Source organism: Enoplosus armatus, chromosome 3 (genome assembly GCF_043641665.1).
Source record: "Enoplosus armatus isolate fEnoArm2 chromosome 3, fEnoArm2.hap1, whole genome shotgun sequence".
NCBI lineage: Eukaryota > Metazoa > Chordata > Actinopteri > Centrarchiformes > Enoplosidae > Enoplosus > Enoplosus armatus.
The window spans coordinates 7,434,745-7,456,497 of record NC_092182.1 but is presented as its reverse complement, the minus strand read 5'-3'; the positions used below and the strand labels follow the sequence as shown (position 1 = coordinate 7,456,497).

The 21,753-nt window shown below is 42.7% G+C and overlaps 1 protein-coding gene across 2 annotated transcripts in view; it reads right to left on the bottom strand.

Moving 5' to 3' along the window:
- The window catches only part of magi1b (membrane associated guanylate kinase, WW and PDZ domain containing 1b), a 126,779-nt gene extending 115,105 nt beyond the window's left edge, over nt 1-11,674 (bottom strand). For both annotated transcript variants that reach the window (XM_070901917.1, XM_070901918.1), the window contains exon 1: nt 11,104-11,674. In XM_070901917.1, the coding sequence (XP_070758018.1) occupies nt 11,104-11,401 (298 nt within the window). In that variant the 5' untranslated portion in view covers nt 11,402-11,674. The remainder of the gene's footprint in view (nt 1-11,103) is intronic.
- Nucleotides 11,675-21,753: the final 10,079 nt, after the last annotated feature.

Sequence of the window (21,753 nt, the reverse complement as noted above, 5' to 3'; positions counted from 1 at the left end):
GAAGTGTTAAGAGTACCTCTGAATATCAACCAGAACAAAGGGCATGGTGGACAAAGATGACACAATGGATTGAGGAAGTGACACGCAGGAATTAGAGCGGGAGGCAACGGTGAGTCAGAGATAGCGAAAATGGATCTAAAGGAAAGCTGGACAACAAAAAAAGTCCCTTCAAAAACGAGACAAGAACAGCAGAGCTTAGTAACAAATGGCAACGCTGAAAATGACTCCGCTTATCACAGTCATTCCCACTCCAGTTCTCCAGCTGTTTTCTGTGATAACATTGTTCGAAAGTGTGTGGCGCTTTCTGTGACCCTCAAGAGTCTTGAGTCCAACACAATTCAGCGCTTGTAATAAACTCCCTCTCACAACAACAGTATCTACAGCTGTGAGGAGACGACTCCAAACAGGACTGTCATGTGCACTGCTAAAAAAACAAAAATCCCAGAGTCAGTGTGACAGAAGGAGAGTACTACTCCACAGTGACTCAGCAAGCAACTAGGCCACAATCCAGTTCCAACTGTCCCCTTATCAGCCCATTTACATCAAGAAGAATAGAAATCAACCGCCCCTGAAAAGAAACAGTGTTTCTGTGAACACTCGGATCCTAAGAGCCCCACAGGGAAATTAGATTTCTTGTCTAATTTATGAGCTCTGGAGCCCAGCAGAGCTCCAGGTCACGGAGGGACGTCTGTGTTCGCCAGCAATCTCCTGCCTATTTGCGCCAATGAGTTTTTAAGAAAATAGCTGATTCTCTATGTGTTAAGCAGATTGGTGCAATACATCACCAGTAAAGGAACTGTCATATCACGGCATGGTGCAACGAGAGAGAGAGAGAGAGATCATATAAAAAGGTGTGCTGATGTTGCACATCGCTTTTACAATGATGCGATTGGCTAGGCGAGGCAGATTCAATTGCACAAGCAGGTAGAAAGATGGATTCTGTTCAACCATCAGTGTGGCCCTCAACCGCAGCATGCAGTCTGATTTGATAGGCTTTCTGCAGGAACACAAGTCACAGTCGTATAAAGAAGCCCAATCTTATGTCGAATGGTGTCAGGTAGATAACTATAGGGCTGAAAAAGCCAAGAGTATATATGCTGAGGACATGCGTTCATCACTGCGGCAACATCTCAGACAAGTTAATAACAGACCAGGTGAAAAACACAGCCCACAACATTTCCACAAGGTTTCCTACAGAAATAAATGACATTAATTCTGAAGTGCATTTCAATGATTGCGCTAAACTTCCCTAGAGTCTCTGGGTCATTGTGTCCCCCTATAAATCCTGCAGACAAGAGGATGGTTTTAGGCAAGGTGCAGCAGTATGTGCCGGAGTACAAGCCATACTGGGGCCTATAAAATAACTGTCAGTGACAAACAGCAGACACCTGAGAGACTAAAATACTGATCTGGGCCAGCCTCAGCTATGTAAACAGAGCATTCCTGAACAGTACAGAGAGCAGGGATACGGTGGTGTGTGCATGTGTGAGTGAGCAAGACAATATCCCTCCATGCAAACTGAGGATAAACATGTAAGCTTATTGCATGCATATATTATTCCCTAAGGGCATGGATCATGGATTTAACTTTACATGTGAGTATATGTCTGCCCGTGTGTGTGTGTGTGTGTGTGTGTGTGTGTGTGTGTGTGTGTGTGTGTGTGTGCGTGTGAATCTAATGCTGCAGCAATAGTAGTGGGGCATTACCAAGTGACAAATGGAATTCAGACCCGGCCCACACAATCCTGCTCATCTGACCCAACACACAGCTAAGAATCACATGATGCCCACATAAAAGCCTTGCAAATAGCATCAACAGTGTGCTATGTGTGGTAAACCTCAGCCTCACAAAGCCTCCATCGAGGCCGGCCTACAGTGAGTCAGCGTGCTGCTGAGCAGTCATTAGATGAACTGAAAATACAGGCACGATGACAAGGCTGGAGGGTCTGTGTCAAGTCATAATCCTGCAGTATGGCACTATTTCCATATGGGCATCAGATTAGGCTCGTCACGGCGGCCACTACTAGCGGTGACACGCGGTCCACAAGCCTGCACCAGCCGACCTTCTCCCACACTGTCACTACTGTCATTTTAATTATCTGAAAACTCGGGTCATTCAGTGAGCCACACCGTGAACATGGAGGAATTTAACACCGTGGAGCGAGAAATGTGATTTCAGATAGATAAGGGTGCTGATTTGGTTATCAAAAGGCACACACAGCTGCCCCAGTTTCATAGTACAGCCTCTCTGAATAGACAAGTGTTTTGTAATGTAACATTTTTGCGAGGCCTGTGTTTTACTTTAATTACAACTACAAAGTCTAGAGGGGCTGGCTCCAAAATTTGTTTACAACATTTATGTGAGGAATGGGTGTTTCTGCTTAAAATATTAAAACTTGAGTATAAAGCCAAGCGTCTCCATCTCATAACATTTGTTCACTGCAGCGTAGGGAAGCAATTTCAGTCATAGGATGGAAGGAAACTACGCAGGCAACATGCTGCTGTCAAAAAATACATTTGAAAGGGATACCTGTGAAGGAACAGTGCAGTGAAACCACAACAGATTAGAATTGAGTCATTGAGTACAATACAGTGACAAGACAACGTCAAATGTCAAATTCAATCAGGAAGGGGACGTGAGGGCCGTGCGGCAAAATAAGAGAGAGTCGTGGCGAAGATGGACAATACCTGCTTCTTAAAAAGATAATCATCTTTCATGTGAAAATGTGTAAACCAGATCAGGTCTTGCTGCTCGTTGGGATGTGCAGTATTTACATTTAGCTTTTGTCTTGTGCTCAGTTTGTGTGGATTTTTGGAACTCGGAGCTGCTGACGTTGACGTATAGAAGGCGGTGGAGTTGTCACATAAACAGGCATCACTTCAAGAGACTCGACATTAACGTCTGTGACTGATGCCAACAGTGGAGAGAGAAGATGGACACCAGTGACCTCTTAATTAAGACTCAATCCTTTTCCTGTCTTTGCTAATTAGTCTCTGCTTGTCTAATTAAGATTCTATCAGTAAGGCGTCACATTGTCCTCGTTGTGCTGGTTTAATGACGCCTGTACAGTAAATGATGACTGCTTCTGTCTGTGAATAAGGGGAATAAAGTCTCTCTATTGTAGTTTTCATACTGTATGTGTACTGACCTTTATGTTCCACTATCAGACGCACACAGCGGGACAGCCTAACTTTGTGCTGCCATGGTGCTACCAAGACAATCAAAGCAGCAAACCTGTAACAGAGCTGCGAGCTGTGCTGTTTGCAATCACTAAATAATTAGAATAATTTAAACTTTCAAAGACATTATTTTATGGTGTGTGTGCCCGATTCCAGTTACAATAACCAAAAGATAAGAAGAACTCCTTAGAATAAAATCACGTTATTACATTATCCGTCTCAAATAGTCATTAAGGAGGTGCTGATAAAGTATTAGCTCTGCCTCCATTCTTAGTGTTTTGCCCCCAGAAAGCTCTTCCAAAAATCTATTCAACTTCACCCAAATTGAGGCCGGTTTTAAACTTTTGGAGACAAAACGCCAGGATCTGAACCAATGCAGCTTTCACCTAACCATAAATAATAACGGTTAGCAACAATAGCCAACAGCCAAAAGATTTCACAGCAGCCAAAAGATTTCATGATGAAACTGAATTGAAACCATGTGGAAAAGAAAAACTAATATTACTGTATAACTGGCTTATAAAATAATATTCCCTTGACTATGCTAAATATGCAGCAGGAACATTAAGTAATACAGAGAGCTATTCTCCTCCCTTTGGCATCTAGCTCACTTCTTTTGTTCTTTATTTGGCACAAATGGGTGAACACCAATCCTCCTTCTCAAGTTCCATTTCAGCACAATCTGTTAAAAAAGTGTTTTGCACCAGAGAGCCCAAAAGTAAAGAATCTTTTGTGTGTGGTCCCCAGCATATATTGAATCATTTAGTGGGTGTGTGTGCCACTTAGTTGAAGAGGCATGAAACTACTGGAAACAATAGACTTTAATGTGAGTGGTACAGGGATCTGTGGTGATTGAGTCATGCAGTGAGTGCCCAGCTTCAGGGGACACACAGCTGATGCACAGTCATCACACGGAGCCACGCAGTCCGAAGCAGGGAGATCAGATAGCAGCAATAGCTGTAATACACAGTGTCACTCTGCCCTTAGCTGCTAACCAGTTATTACCGAACACCCTCCAGCACTGGGAGGCCACCTGCGAAGCTGATGACACAACCATATCTCCCCTGTCATTATAAACAGATTACTGAAGCCATTTGGTGTCCTGAAGGTTCCCGAGCTGACCGCAGGACACACATGCTTTCCCAATCAAGGCTGCCTCAGCGCTGGTCACCGTCACACAGGCGGATTTTTCCAGATGGGAGAGCTGCAGGCACCTTTCTTATCTACATACATACTCTGCAAACGCAAAAAGATCACAACACTTTTTAGATTTCATAAACATTGACAGCACAGCAGGTTACTAAATTAACAGCAATTCCTGATACATCACTGTCGTTTCTCTGGGAGATAAAAGGAAGATACGCTTATTCGCTTTCGTACAAAAACTGAAGTGTAAAAGCGACAATTCACCACTTTAAGAGGGATTAGGTGCCAGACTATTTCTTGACTGGTTGCCTGGCAACTGCCCCAGGGCCCCCGTAAAATGGCAAATGTTTCGTACAGAACAAGATACAGTTAGTTAATTAGTGAGCTTTACCTGTGCTGGTGCAGTAGAAGTATTTCCACTGCTTCCACTCTTTATGCTAAGCTAAGCTAACCGGCCCCAGCTACTTATTTATCATACAGACGTGACATCAGAATGAATCTTTTCATCTAACTCTCCCCAAGAAAGCGAATAAGCTCATTTCCCAAAATGTCGAACTATTCTTTTAAGAGCAGCAGTGCCTCGCTGGCTATGCATCAATTAGTGAAATACTTCGGGGAAGAACACCACCACTGCCGGCTCATCAAGAGAAACTTGCACACATACGTCAGTGATCATGGTCCTAACCGCAAATCCTAACACATGTTACCAATATGTCTTCCTTACTTCAAATCTTCCCCAGCTAATTCTTTCACCCATAATCCACCACACTCTCCCTTCACAGTGACTGCTGCCCACAAAAAGCTGTCCTCAATGCTTTGCCACATATGCTCATCCATATCTGCTGTGAGGTGACCTGTTGGACGATTCTTTTCATTAGAAGACTTAAGAAGGAAAAGGACAGGGTGGGAGACTCCTTAATAAGAGCCGTCACGATCCCCATATTCAGACGACAATGAGTGTGAAGAGAATAGATGAAGACTTTGGGGGGGGGGGGGGGTAAAGAGAGCAGACAAGATGAATAGAGTGAGGAAAGCTGAGGAGGAGGAGGACTAAGGCAGTGTGGTTCAGCAAGGCATTGTTGTGTGCCGCATAATTGCCGCTGCAGGAAGACCCCGGGAGTTTGGGCCTGTGTGTGTGTGTGTGCGTGTGTGTGTGTGTGTGTGTGTCTGTGCTCACTGCCGCGGACAAACAGACAGACTCGTGTCTAAATCCTCTTAATCAGGGCTAGACTGTTCCCTAAACCTGTAGATACTCCTTTGTTTTGTCTGCCTGTGCACATGAATGTGCATGAGTAAGCTTCCCAAAGACTTTACATTAATGGGATTTGTGTAAACAGACCCCGAGGCCTCAACCGGAATGAATTAGGAAAAGGTAAAGAAAAGGAGGAAGCAGACTGGGGTAGTAAGGCCTTCGTATCTCAAGGAGCCTGAGAGATAAAGTATAGTTTATCTGGGTGCAACCGCAACTGGAAAGATAACAAGCTGACGATTAACTTTAATGACAACAAATTAACTCCATGTAAGTTTCCAAGTGTCTTGGATATGCTGCGACATGTTATTGCAGAAACACGAGGTGGAGTTAAAAACGCACAAGCACTTAACTACAATGCTTTGTGCAGAAGTTCCTGCTGAATTAAAAAATTAAAAACTTATAAAACCTTCAACTTTTCAAGAGACAAGAAGCATTTTTCTTGGGCACATCCACTTCCTACTGGGTCTAGTCTCAGCCATATTAATAATGCCCACAGCCACTACCAATCCCATCACTTTGCTTCCCAGTCGTGCCCGCTGCAGGCGGAACCACATCTCATCTGAGTTTAACAGCAGCGGAGCTGACAGGAAAGAGTCGGCCATGTCAGCCTGTCTGGCACGCACACACGCAAACGGGGCACAAATACATGCACACACACCACTACTATCTGCAGGCATACACACGGTCCATTTCCAGGACGCAGAACTGCCTATGCTCAGACACTGTGGAGGCTGGCAGAGAGACTGTGAAGCGTCAGCTACTTCTGAAGTAGCAGCAGGTCGGTGCCTTGGTACAATATCTCAGCTACTGACTTCACAATTACTGCATTTACTGTTCAAAAGGTTTTGGCTGAAAAACAGGCGTAACCCTTCGACACTCACCTGCTCTGAGATTGGAGGCTAATTTCGCTAACAGTGAGCATCACCATACCTCCCAGATGGGGGGATTATGCTAACCAAGCGGCCGGATTGACAGTGTGGGAATAAGCGAAGATTAGATTTGTCAACTCATCCTACTGTGCACTTTGGCTAGGTTAACAGTTACCTTAGGTACTGAACCAAAGCAGCCTGATATTAAGCTCGGGGCTTTAATTTCCCTGTGTGTCCCGACACTCATAAGGAGCTCAGCATTTCATGGTTTGACAGATGGAAAAAAAGCAAAGCGTGGTTAAATGACTCTGTGCTACAAATCCTCAAGAACTGACCACTGAGAAAAGAGAGTGCTGACAGATTTCCTTAGAACTGGTTTAGGATTAGAGTGAAAAGGTCTCACAGGGAAACTGCCAATGATCTCTTCACCCACTTCCTTAGTAATGGCTACAACAGCTATAAAAGAAGCAGCTGCCTGAGACATCTATGCAGAGGATTTGATTTCCAGTGTAGTAAATGTCATTCTGAAAAACAGCAATTCATAATGTCATATAGTCACTGTTTAAAGATCTAACAAACTGTTTCACAAACTGTTTCACTCTTCAGGAACTTTTTGCAAACCATGTCTAAATCTTGACGCATTCCCCAGAAATACACACTCCTCTTCTGTGCTTTTATACAATTTGAGGACGCTGGATAAGAGCAGTCTTCAAAGGAAAGGGAATTGCCTCACTGCCCCCCCCACTACTAAACTCACTATCGTAAATTAGTTGGCCTGTCTCTTCCTCTGACAGAGTGTGTAACTGCAAGTGCCAAGTGTGACCGATTCCCATTCACACTCGATACAGCCCACACTTGAGCTAATTAGGAAAAGAAAGGCGATTCTTCAGCAAACAAGAGGAGAGACGGCGCACATGCATGTGTACCTCTTTAGTGGGATTACAAAAAGCGCTGTATTAGTGAGACAGCATTTCACGGTCTGTTTAGTTGGTAACCGAGTGTCCCTACACTGTATTTAAATGCAGAGCTTAAGCTGAGCACCGACACACACAAACACAAATTCAGCTCAAAGTAGTCAAGATGCTTATACTGTACACATGTGGCTTCTATCTCTCCCTCTTTCTCGCTCTCATACCCACACACACACACACTCTTGCAGATATAAACACACACAACCCTGAAATTGAAGCCAGAGATCTTTCCTAAAGCCGGGTACGAGGGAGGAAGTGAAGTCGTTCCACCGCTGTCAGAGAATACAAAGGTGGAAGGACGGTTGGGGCGAGGAGGGGTGTCCAACTTCCTGCTGAGAGAAAGGAAATAAACACTTCCATATGCAATCCCTGCCAGAAACACACACACATGCAGAGCTTGGAGTTAATGCAGTAAAATGATGTTGTAAATTTGAGCAGGAGGGCCCTGGTTAGCAACTCGCGCCGCCATATGAAAGGGAGAATATTTTCTGCTTCCAGAAATTTATAGCTTGTAAGGCCTCGTTCATCGCACCAGCTTCATGGTATAACACAGCTTGGAAAGAAATACACTGCTCCGAAGCTGTAGTCCCCCCCCCGATTCCTGATTGGTCTGGGAGAGCAACGGTTGGTTTTTACGTGAAGAGGATTTGAATTTCTAGTGTGTGTGTGAGAGAGAGCGTGGTCACATGCAACAAATCCTTCTGACCATGGCAACCCACACACACACACACACACACACATACACAGCATACCTCCTGCCTGGGGAAACCCGTGAACTCTGGGCCACTGTGCCATTTTTCATCCAGAAAACACACACACACACACACACTATCATAGACATTTCCCTGATTATTAACACACCCAACATGTGTACTAACATCAGAGAGAGCATGACACTAATCTGCTGAAACCTCTCTGTTGTGATTGTGTGTTTGTACAAGCATGTGTTTGTGATCGGTTTGCATATGTGGAGCACTAGGTCATCTTCTTATGAAGATTATCCACAAAGAAGTTCCGGCGGGGGGTGGGGGTGGGTGGGGTAACGTCTTATCATAATGTGAATTTCTGTTTGCAAACACGGTATATTGTCATTATAGCACATCTCCGTATTAAACATTAAACTGCATTAGGACCGGGTCAGTGGCGGCTTGTTTAAACAAGGGTGAGGAGTGAGAGTGCATGTCTGTGATTGTATGTAATTACATAATCCAGTTATTTTCTGCCCAATTGATAGACAGTGAAGTGAATTTGGGCTAGCAGCAGGGCACAGGGTGTGTGGTGTACAGTAAATATGTGTGTGTGTCTCGTACTTTTTCACTCATACCCAAAGCAAGCATTACAATCTCTGCAGCAGAACTGGTTAGAGCCTCTTCTCAGCTCAGACTAGACATGCCTGTGTGTGTGTGTGTGTGTGTGTGTGTGTGTGTGTGTGTGAGAGAGCTGGCTTGTGTGAGTGCCAACAGGTCTGAATAGAGTGCAGAAGGTCCCAACCTAACACTTTGCAACGCGTCTTTTTACACAGTCAACAGCAGGAAATGCTTCATGAATATCAGTGAGCCAAGACACTGAAGCAGCACCTCTCCACACATCCCACTTGATTAAAGTGAGAAAATGGCACAAGCTCTGGGTAAAATTAGGTCACTTAGATTTTACAGATGGCCCTTGTTGCCAAGCATATTTTCCCAATTAAGGCTGATTAGGGAGGGAAATTCCCAGGCAGCGTGAATTATTAAAAACTTGAAATGGAATCTGATCATGTGACGTTGTATGGCGGTGACACCCGACATCCCCAGATGGGTCCTGGAATAAGGGGGGAGCCGGGAGCCCTGAGACTTCTGATTGGCTCAAAGTAAGAAGTGAGTCTCCTCATATTTGTCTGAAGTCATTAGTCTTCACAGACAATGGTGGGGGGGGTTATTAGTAACACCTGTGCTTTTCCTACTATGACAAGTCAAAATGTCTGCCATGAAAATGGCCTATGTGACATCACATAATCACCAGCATTAGCTCCGCCCATCTTCAACCTGAGTAGAGGTCTAATTAGCCAATAACTGAAAACACCTGTGTGCAGGACCTTTACTTTTCTTTCACTTTATTTGCGCTCATACTGAATAAGGGCTTTTTATACGTTTAAAAATACAAAGTATTTCCAACTGTGTGGCATTAAAGTTGCAACATGCTGAATTTTTAATAGAAAAAAGTTTGCTATTGAGAGCCAAAAGTCTGAAGCCATGTATTCCAAACAAAAACTACAGTAGGTGACAGTAGATTGACAAACCTTCAATCAGACAGCAGGAACTTACCAGTGATATCTGCTGGTGTAGTGTTTGTGTAGAATAAAAACCTGCACTTCAGAGCCCGAAACTGCTCAGCACTATTGTAAACATATCAAACCAGGACCACGTTTTCCATTAGCCGCCATGCTCCCCATGCTCCCCATCCCAAACAGGATATTTTTACATGTTCAGTTGAAGGCTGATGAAGATTTTTCACCAGCTTTTCACAGCGTGTCTTTGTTCAGAAAATGTATTGTACCAGATTCCACTCCTTACTCACTGGAAGAATAGTGCATTCATCCATATTATAGCCAATGTGATTTCTTTCCCTCCCAAATACAATGTGGTGGTGCAGGTAGATGATGACCTGTACATGTAGCGCCTTTAAAAAGCCTGGTGCTACTTCTGAACAGGCCCGGCCAATATTGCTGCCAGCGTTCACAGGTTATAAATATGTGAAATTGTCCTTGAAGAGTTGCTGCTCTTTTGTCTGTCTCTACAGGAAGTCAGTGTGGCCCAGGCTGGCACCGAGCATCCCTTCAGCAGTCTGCTTTACCACGCTGGGAGCCTGTCAGAGTGGCTCAGTGTCAAACTGCCCAGCCCTGCTGAGTCAAGCTGACCATGAACTAGCCAGACCAGCCATGCTGGCCTGATGTTCGCGTTTCTGTCAGGTGCCCGATGTTCCCATTCCGGTTAGGTGCTAGAGAAGTGTTGCCTGTCTAGCCTGTTTGAGGACTCAACAGATACTGTGAAGCCCTAACAGACACAGCCAAAAAAAAGACCATACTCAGACTTTACTGATGTGTCTGGCTTACTCAAAACTGAGGGTAAACTGACCCTCTCATATGCTTTAGGACAGCTTATTGCTCTTTAAAGTAATGGGATGAGTGACACCTGCAAAGATCAAACTTTAAGTGACACATTGAATAGGGTCTTAACACTCACAAGGAAACAAAGGGGAAGCTGAATTAACTATATATGTGAACCTATGTTGTTTACACCCCTCTGGGCCCGACAGGTGGTATTTTCTCTAGTATTGAAGGAAGAAGTACACGCCAAACGTCGTTCAAAAATCTGTCAATTTAGGAGGCCTTGCTCATAGACAGGTGTACAATGTCACCCTTCAGCTTGATATACCAATATAAAACTTATTTCAACATATTACCAACTAAAATATTACCCGCAGAAGTCCTCCTTGGAAGCAAAGCCAACTTCAACGTTTCAATTTTGATAACCGTTTAAGCATAATTGTACCTTTTATGTGTGCCGAGTACTTCCTTCTGTTTCGATAAAGGGCTTGGCGAATTCAACCCCTGACGACCCCTGTCATTTTGCAGTAAACTGGGCAACATTAAAGTGCAGAACTTTGAACGGAGTTTTGCGTGAGCCGCTGCCTCTTCGAGTGCTTACCTTGCTTGACAGTTTTCAACCTGACGGCACCTTTGCAGTTCTTTATCACTGTCTGTACGTCGTACAAGGGTAATCCCGAAATGGAGAGATTCTCCACCTCCAGCAGCAGTTCCCCATCATTTAATTTTCCACTTCTGTAAACCACGACATCCTCGTTAACTTGCCCGATGTAGGCGAACTCTCCGTTCTCTGCGCCACCGCGCAGTGGCACATTCAAGTCACCACGGGCATCTTTGGAGACGGAGCACTCGTTCACTTTGGATGTCCAGTGGTTTTTCTTTAGCACGGGTTTGGACATTGTGAGCAGTTATGAGCCGACACCAACACAGGCGGGCTCTGCCACTGGGATGAGAAATAAGTCACAGCAGCGATGCCCTCTCAGAAAGTAGACTTGTATCGAAGTGAAGCGCAGCAAACTTTCTTTCTCTTCCACAGAAACATGAGTGCCTCTCGCAGTATTTTCCCACCGCTCTCCCGGGGTGAGAAATCAAGCCATTCCTGTCTGCTCTGAAATCACTTCTTACAAAGTAGACAGTGTTTTCATAATTTTCTTATCATCCCCGCAGTTTAATCCCCCTTTATCGATGTCATTTTACATCTGCCACGGTCCCACTCACGTCTCGTGTCCACTTATTAAATCCTCTCAGTTTTTTTCCTATAAACTCACTTATTTAGGTGTTTCTTTCTTTTCTCCAGTTAACAGCGACTCCACTCTTTTCTTTCCGGATCCGACCGTTGACTCTATCGGTGGCTGACACCGTCCTCGGCTCAGTGTTTGACCAGGTACGACTCGCGTACTTGGCTGAATCTCATTCCCACTCTGTGCTCTGCTGTGGCGCTGGGAATGTGTTGCTGTTCGTGCTGCATTCAAGTGCTGTCGGAAAGTTCCAGATGAGTTCACACGAACGATCCAACAAAAATGTGGGTATACTTTATGTTACAATATACGTAGAATAGAGGTGGGTTTCCCTGACGTTTCGGAATTTTGAGTTATATATTGTATGCTGTTTGATCAAATTGTTTCAATTATGACATAATGCACGTGCCTTACATTTAAAATTGATTAATTTTATGTATTCATTATTTCAATTAAAAACATTAAACTTAATTTTAGAAATCTGAGTCCAATCCGAGACTCAAATTTCCCAGTTGTAAACGCCATTCAGATAATATGTATTTAACTATGCCTTGAAGCATATCCATGCCAACTACAGCCTATAGGGTACTATGTTGTAATGACAACATACATATCCTTTTATTAAATGGTACAACAGCTCATACAACAATAGATAACCAGTATATCAATTGAAATGCATATTCTCATCACTATATGGGATGTCATTTTTAACTTTATCTTAAGCGTAATTTCTTGTTGCCCAGTACCCCACATGACACATATTTTTTGGTGAGTAATTACCAAGTTTACATTAATATATAGTGTTTAATTTACAGTATTAGCATGGTATTGAGTTGGGACACTGTGACATTTTTTTAGTTTGATAGTCGGAAGTCGGAGCCTGCAAAGAGTGCATGAAGGCAGCAATATTGCAATAAGCGCATGCGCGGTGCTCGGAGCCGAAAGGGCTATCTTGGCTGTACCTTTTACATAATGGCTTCCCTAAATTAGAGACTGGTGTCATTGTGTGTTTATTTCAGTCAGTTCAAACTATTACATTAAACTAAAGATCTTATTAAAAAAATCACTCAACATCACTGAATATGAAATGCATTGTGATGTTTTTGTCAGACATTGTCAGACTTTCCTATTACAAATATTTGCTTATTGTCAAGGAATTGTCATTATTTGAGCTGATACTGAGCAATTTATTCAACAGACTTGATATGATGATTCAAACTGAATTGCTAATTTGACAATGACCTAGTCAGCCAGGGGTTATACCTGTGAACCTGCCTGTCAGGATTCCAGCATTTCAGGTTACACCAGTGGTACACCATGCTTGCATGTGTGGGTGAAACTTCCCCTCTCTGCTCAGACACTCCTAAGTGTGTTTTTCAGTGTATCTGTGTGTGTTTGCCCCTGACACAGAAATGTCTACAGAATGTGTTGTATCACTTACATCATACTCATATTTTGTGAATCAAACAAGAGGCAGAAAATGTGGACTTTGTTTCTTATTTCCAGTTTCAGATCTACATGGAGAGAGACTTGTTGGTAACAGTATCAGTCTCATCAAAAATATAATCTACTCAAGTGGCGAGGTAAAGAGATGATTGGAGAGTCAAAAATAGAATAAGAGAAAGAAAAGGCCATAATTGCAAAGCATGTTTATAATCCAAGAATTAATGAAAGCAAGATGATAGAGAAAATGCTATAGGTGGACAATCAGCTACAGCAGATAGACAGTGTGCTAAGACAGCAGGGATGAATACACTGCTTGATGGGATCAGATGGGCCAGGCCTCTCACCTAGGGAACAGCAGATGAGCTTTTCCCAACCTAAAAATAACAGTGAAAGTACTCTTTATCTCATGGGAGTAAAAACCATTGGCCTGGATGGGATGGGAAATAGCAAGTGCACTTTTAAGCTGAAGCCTTACAACTTTCCCTTATCTTCATCCTTTATCCGCTGCTCATACATGAAATGCATGTTTAATATGTTCAGTTCATTGCAGTGTCCTCCAAGGGGCATTCTCTTTGCAGGCAATTGGTGAACAATAAGCATAATATAGAAAAGTACTTAAAGACACAAGCGTCATCAATTATGAACATCTTCATTCATCTACAGAGCGCCATTAAACTAAACAGCACTCACACTGCATTTCTAACTATCCTATAAAAAATACATCAACCAGAGGTAAGCTATTAAATGGTACAAGGAACCAAAGAGCTCCTCGCCCTGTGGGAGTTACCCTTCGCTGGTGTGAAGCTTCTGATGAAAGGGAAAGCAACCAAGTGAAGGGGAAGGGGATGATGGACATACCTGCCACATGCATCCCATGATCTGATAAGAAGTAATTGTTTTTCCTTAGAGCAAAGCTACTTTTTTGTTGTTTTTAGGCATGCTAGCAGCAGCGTGGCTCTAGGGGTGACAATGTCGGTCAGTCGGTGCACACTTTAGTCCAGACAGAAATATCTCGATAACTGTTGGGTGGATTTTTGTGTACATATTCATGATCCCCAGAGGATGAATCCTACTGACTATGGTGATCCCCTGACTTTTCCTCTAGCGCCACCAGCCGGCCACAGTTTACATATATTCTCAACACCTCCTCGATGACATTGCAGACATTGATGGTTCCCAGATGGTGCATCCTACTGACTTTAGTGATCCTCTGACGTTTTTCTTGAGTGCCACCATGAGGTTGACATTCATGGTTTTGACAAATGTCTGGACAACTATTGGATGGATTGCCATGAAATTTGGTACAGACATTCATGTCCTCCACATGATAAATCATAATAACTTTGGTGATCTCCTGACTCTAGCACCATCATCACGTCAGAATTTGGACATGTTGCTTTATGACCATTTAACAAAAAATAATCTTAATGACATTCCCATTAGCCTCAGCTAATGGGTTCAATGCTAATTAGCAAATGTTAGCATGCTGACACGCTAAACTAAGATGGTGAACATGGTGAACATTATACCAGCTAAACATCAGCGTGTTAGTATGGTCATTGTGAGCATGTTGGGCTAAAGCAGCCTAATAGAGATGGGATCACTGATAAAGATATCAGAGGTCCTGCCTTGATTTGGCTCACCAGGCAGAAGATAATTACCCTTCTGCAGCCGTTGTCTCTGGTTTAATACACAAGCTTAATGTAACTTCTGTTCACCAAGTAAGGGTTAACACCAGCATTTCGCCAGTCTGAATTCCACTGTTTGTGGTTTGAGGGCTGATAAGAAGTAAAGGGTAGAGGAAGTTTTAGACTTGGAGACTGGGTTTGATGTGTGTGTGTGTGTGTGTGTGTGTGTGTGTGTGTGCGTGTGTGTGTGTGTGTGTGTGTGTTTGTGCATGCATGTTTGAATGTGTATATGTGCCAGTCACTTCCATCGTGACCTCCAGTGGAGGGGGGGGTCACCCAGCTCTTCTGCCAGCTTTCTGTCACACAGTGTCACCCAAATCAGATCGACAGAGGCAGACACACTGCCACGGGCCCAAAATTTTCTATTCCCTTTCTGCCCATCTATCAGTCTGTATGTGTCAACGTTTTCTTGCTAGTGTTTGCTGCCTCTCTATATTTCACTGTCATGTTTTCCCCGTCTGTCTTTCACCCTCTCGCACACATTAATAAATGCAAATCTCTGCATGTGTGTACAAACAGTGTAAACGTGCACACAGACTCAGCTGCATGTTGTGTTTTATCCACGTGAATCAAACACAATTGCATCCAGTGCATACTCTACAATCACTGCATGGCCCACAGCATGTAATGCCAAAATGTTGTTGTTTTACAACCATGCCTTATAGTTCATACATCTCCAGTGTCACACATGTAATACCATAAGACACTACAGGATCTACTTATTCAACCCAGCCCCTACAGAATATGTAATGAATGTAAGTGTCGGGGAGTTATATAGAAAAGGCAGGACCTTGTCATGCATTGAAGCAGTGCTTTCACATTATTCTGCCACTGCGCTGCTGTTATGACAGCACATATAATGAGGAAGACCTGGATAAGAATGGTTTGTTTATCATAAACTATTATTAGCCTCCGTTTCCCTCTCACTCTGCCTGATGCGCCTGGTGGCACCGCTGACAAGTAATGACAGAGTGAACTTAATGGCCAACAGTAATAATGTAGCCTTCAAATCTGACAGCTGCGCTCAGGTGACTTTGGTGCTCCACTCTGGCAGTCCTCCACCATTAGTAGCTTTCATGATGTACACAGTGGCTGACCCATCCATCCATCACTTCTGATTTCAAGTTGTGTAATGTGATGTAAGCATTATAGACCCAATATTCAGTGTGCAGTATTTTCACTACAAGTCATCAGTGCCTGTTAAGATTGCACACGTGTGGAAGGTTTTCAGAGCACACTGGGACACGCTTGGTCTATGAATTCATCTCATTATACACAAATACATGACTAACATTAAAGGAGCTAAAGGAGAAATATATAAAATATTTACATGAAGTTATGAACTAGAATTATTATTGTGCATACACAGTTATATAATGTGTTTGGCCTGTTTGGTTACTGTGTAATAAAATGCTTTTCAACAAGTCGTTTATAAAGTAAAAGAAGAAAGCTCATGCGATAATATTTCATACAAGCCAATGAGGTTGACAGTGTCGGACATGTTATTTGAGAAATGAAAAGAAATGCTGAATGATCTGGCAAAGGATAGTCAGTGAGGATCTTTGGGGATCCTGACAAAATTACATAGTGTTCTGGTGTAAATGAAATGTGAAGAATTACGTTTGGAAGATTTACTCTATTGTCAAATATTTTTAGCCATGCTAGCGGTGTGGCTCGAGGGATGGCAACCTCAGTCTGACTGAAATACCTCAACAACTACTGGGTGGATTGGCACAAAATTTGGTACAGAAATTCATGGTTCCCAGATGATGTATCCTAATTACTTTGGTGATCCGCTGACTTTTCATCTATCATCATCATCAGGTCAAAATTTTTATTTGTGGTGGTTCTTTGGTTTATGACCAAATACCTACAACTAATGACGTTCCAATCAGCTGTGCTTTGTGTTAAGTTTAGAAGTAGAATAAGATGGCAACCATGATAAACATTATACTTGCTAAGCACTAGCATGTTAACATTGTCATTGCTTGCATGTTAGCATGCTGAAGCTTAGCATTTAGATCAAAGCACCCCTGTGCCCAAGTACAGCCTCACAGAGCCAGCATGGCTGTAGACTCCTAATCTTCTTATTACTACACTGTACACTCATGCTGGATCCAACATGAACATTACATTACTAGTTGTATTACTTCCAAAACCATATCAGTATTGCAGCAATGAAAGTAGAAAGAAAACAAGGTGGTGGTAGAGAGACAAAGAAAAAGACAGAAAGGGAAAAAGAAAGAAAGACAGAATCAGAGGAAATGATGCTCTGAATTAACCGCGGCTGCCATAGATGTAGAAACAGAGAGGAGTGTATAATGTGATGTGGCCTGACACCTGACCTTTTAACACATCCATCCTGGAAGGAACCTCTCTCCTTATCATACAAGTCATACCTCAAAGCTTCCTTCTATTTTGAAACTTCCACAGCTTTCCCTCTAACTTTTCACATCTAAGTAATGTTTTTCTCTTTTTCTCTTTGCAGACTTTTTGTATATGAAATGACTTGCAGTAAACTTTGTATAAATATTTAACTGAACTCCTTTTAATTCTTAGAGGCTGTAATGGGTCAATGTAGTTTTTTAGGGCAGATCTAGCCCAACTCATGCTTTGATGAATGAGATCAGACCGTCATTGCACCATCCTTTACGTCAAGAAACCCAAATTGTATTTTGATGAAAATCCAACAGTGCTGTGTATATGTATGTGTGAATCATATATGCAAGCCGCAGGCCAGCCATTACCTTATATTATCTGTCTATATCTATCTGACATCGTACTGATGGTGCATCATTCATAAGTCATCAAAACCATATGAACTTTTTATATATCTGAGGCCTATTGGTGCACCGTAGCATAACTCCCTGAGTGGCCCCTGCATTGTGTAACAAGCGCGTTTTGCTTGAGTCATGTTCGCTGACCCGTGACTTATCTGTGCTCATCACTTAACGCAGGCTCTGTAAATGAGGAGGGTCATTTTTCTGCTTTAGATGTCACTTTAATCTACTTTACCTCTGTGCCCTGATAATGCCTCATTCATCATAATATCCACAAAGCGTTAAGAGGGAAAGAGAGAGAGCGAGAGAGCGAGAGAGAGAGAGAGAGAGAGAGCGAGAGAACGAGAGAGAGAGAGAGAGAGAGAGACAGAGAGAGCGAGAGAGAGAGAGAGAGAGAGAGAGAGCGAGAGAGAGAGAGAGAGAGAGAGAGAGAGAGAGAGAGAGAGAGAGAGAGCGAGAGAGAGAGAGAGAGAGAGAGAGAGAACGAGAGAGAGAGAGAGAGAGAGAGAGAGAAATCCTTCTTTTTAACTAAAGCAGTGCTGCAAAGCTCAGTGTTGCCCTGGAAGATTAAGGATGAATGGCTCGGCACAAAAAGGCCATCAGATTATGTGACTGGGCTGCGGAGAGCTGTCACATCACAGCCAGTGACGGGGGGTTCTTGGTATAGTTAGGACTCTACTGTAAGCTCTACTGTACAAAAAAAGGTCCTCTAAATAAATGTTCAAATGTTCAGTTTTTAAATCTGAATCATATGGACGCTTGAGCTCTTTAACTAAGGGCCAGGACAGGAATGGGACATTGAGTGAATTATACACATTATTCAGCATATTTAATGGCCTAAATTCACGTCAGCACATTCTTTAAGCTGGCTGTGATCCCAAGCAATAAAACATTTGCTGGATCTGGATGCTGCAAATGTTTGGCACCCCCATAACTTTGATATAGCACAGAACAGCCTGCCCCATCCTGCTCTCCTGTTTTGGCTTTGATCATTAGTTGAAAATACTTTATATCTTTATAGATTCCCAGAGATATAAAGGGACATGTCATCTTTAAATGGATGCTCATTTGGGAGCTGTCTTGTGTCCTACCCTGACACAACTGGAAAGTATGTTTGCTCAGTTGCTAAAACAAACACACCTCTGCTTAATCACTCAGGTCTACACACTTGAGATATATCAACAAATGAGCATCTTCTCCTACACTCCGAATACAAGAAACCTCACTCACTGTCACCCTGCAGCACTCGACACATCTCACAACACCGCGTCAGACATGTGACATATGGGTCAGCGTGTCAGGAGCGCTCCGAATTGCCCTCCAAAGCTCCTCCTGTCAGCGGGAACCCAGAGAGGATCATCTCCATTTTTGGACTGGCAACTGAGCAGAGTTAAGTATCGTCTTTTTATCTGCATTTTCAGAGCCTTAGGGAGGATTGACTGTATTTAGATGAAGACTGGTAGATATTTGTCCTTTCACATAACAACAGGGAAGTTCTGCTTGTTGCCCCGGTTTTTCTTGTATCTTCACAGAAGCATGCAGATAGTTAATAATCCACAACAAGCCACATGCGGTTTTATTTCACTCTCTGCTTGCGCTAAAAGGTCGTTACACATGGACATTCAATTTTGATGAACATTGACGTTGTATGCAGTTGTACTTAAGCATGATAGCATGGAATTCTATCATTTGTATGTACAATTAGCCTATTATCTATCAATCTTTTGAAAGATAGCTTAACGTCTTCATGGAAAAGGTGGCTTCTAGAAGAATCTGGAGCTTCCTGAAAGATCAAAATGCCACTTTTCAGGAAGTGCTGTGTCATAGCTGATAGGTGCTGGAAATAGAGGACAGGAATATACATATTTAAAGCAGCTGCAATGTCAACTACAGTTACTATGTGTGATGTAAAAGGGGTCATTCCTAGTGATGAACTGACACTGTTTATCTGCTGTCACCAGACTCCTTTAGCTGTAAGGAGCTTTTTAGCATCTTTCAGCTCATTGTTTTTGTTTTCTGGCCCACAACTTTACTGTTTTGGTCCACTCAACAGAGCCAAACAGAGGGACCACAAACAGAGCTATAAATGGAGAGTGACTGTTGGACTTACATTTGTTAGGTCGCCAGAGACAGGATTCCAAATTAATGCTTAAAAGATGATGACATGTTGGTGTTGTGTTCAAAACTTGTTTATGTTGTGACAAGTGACCTAAAAATCACTTCAACACAAACTTCACTCAGAGTCTGAAAACTCATTTCCATTCCTGTCTACAAGTGCCAAGACATGATTGCACACTCTTCACTCTTGTTACGTTATTACATTATGACTAAATGTGAACCATTACCATATACTGCTCTCACACACATCACACAAACCTTTACACTACAGTTTATCTCCTGTTTTGAATTTGAACATCTTAGTCAAGAAGAAGTGGAGAGGAAGTAAAAAGATAAAAGGAAAGAGGGAAAAAAAAAAGAGAGAGAGAGAGGGAGACAAGACGATGATACATGATGATTAGCTGGGTATGACTGGGTTAGGTCACGTGAGCCATGTTGAAGCATAACTGAATAATTCAAAGCAACACAACACAACGTCTGCACAGAGCAGGCTTTTTCTTACTGCTCTGCTACAGACTCCCACGCCAGCTCCTCGACCTACACTGCCTGGACGAAAACAGAAGCAAGTCAAGTGGACATTTCAGGGTTAGAGCCCGGCTCTACAAGCTGCTGATGTACTCTACTTGACATTTTCCATGTTCTTCTGTGTTTTAATGGGACATTTGTGAGGAACAACCTCTAAAGTACCACAGACTGTACTGATGTCATTTAACTGAGATGATCAATCGTCACTGCGTCTTCTTTGGCATCGTCGTCCTCCTCTTAGAGTATGTTCAGCACAATAAAAGACACCACAAGAGGCATGAATTAATGAAAAGACTAAATGAAGGGATTGTGAATGGGACAGTGTGCTATATTAACAGATGGATGGTTCATGTGGACCATATGAGCCGCCCAGCTCACCCTCTGTGCTCTCCCTCTTGCCTTAAGCAACTGCTTCGCATTTCCTCCTGATTTTCAGATGCAATTACTTGAAGATGCTTGGCCAGGCCACATGACATGGCACTCGCTCTCACCTCTTGCTCCTCAGCCGCTTTTGCTTATCTTCTCTATGTGGCAGTATGTTTTGAACCATCACAGCTGAAAAAGACGGCTCGGAGAATCGACGGAATCGGTTCAATCGGTTCGATTCATTGCAAGGAAAGCATCAAGCAATATTTTCAAGGGGACTGTGTAACATCAACTAATGAAACGCATGTCTTTTTGAATAAAACGTGATAAAATCAAATGTTATGAATGCTTCCACACAACAAGAATATGGGATCCAGCAAGTAAAAGTGTGACACCAAAGTGACTGACTGATGATTATATGTCCAAAAGGCTACTGTTGAACTGTACTTTATCCTCATACCAACATATTTATATACAAATAGTTTCATCTTATTTGATCTATTTTCTAATACAGTAAGTGACTGAGCACCCCCTTCATTGTTTTGCTTTGTATCTCTGTGCATGTGACAAATAAAGAACCTTGAACCTTGATAAAGTTTATAGATGTATAGATTAGTTAAACATCTCATTTGTGCATTAAACAATATAGACATTTTGAACATCTGAATCTTTTATTCTTAAAGTTCCACCACTGCTTTTGTGGCTGGTAGAACTCATCTCTGTTTAGTGTAGTTACTTCCTCAGTGTCAACCTTTCCAGTCAGATCAGATTTCGCTGCCTATTAATTGCTATGAAGAACGGGGCAAGACGTCAGCTTCAGTCAGACTGCAGCTTGACCTGTCATTCATTCTGGAAATATTGTTTGTTTACAGTATGTTCTTGTTTTATAACTGCATGATGAAATAAGTCTAGCAGAAGAAGAGGAGGGATGCTGCTTGGCTGCAGTGAGTGAGACAAAATAATGACAGTTTTTGATGAGAAGCTGTATAGTTTACACCCACATGTATCAGTCATGTAAGATTTTTCAAGGTCAGATAGTTGCCACGCTGTTGCTACTACCTGAAAGATGCAGCTGCAATTTTTGAACATG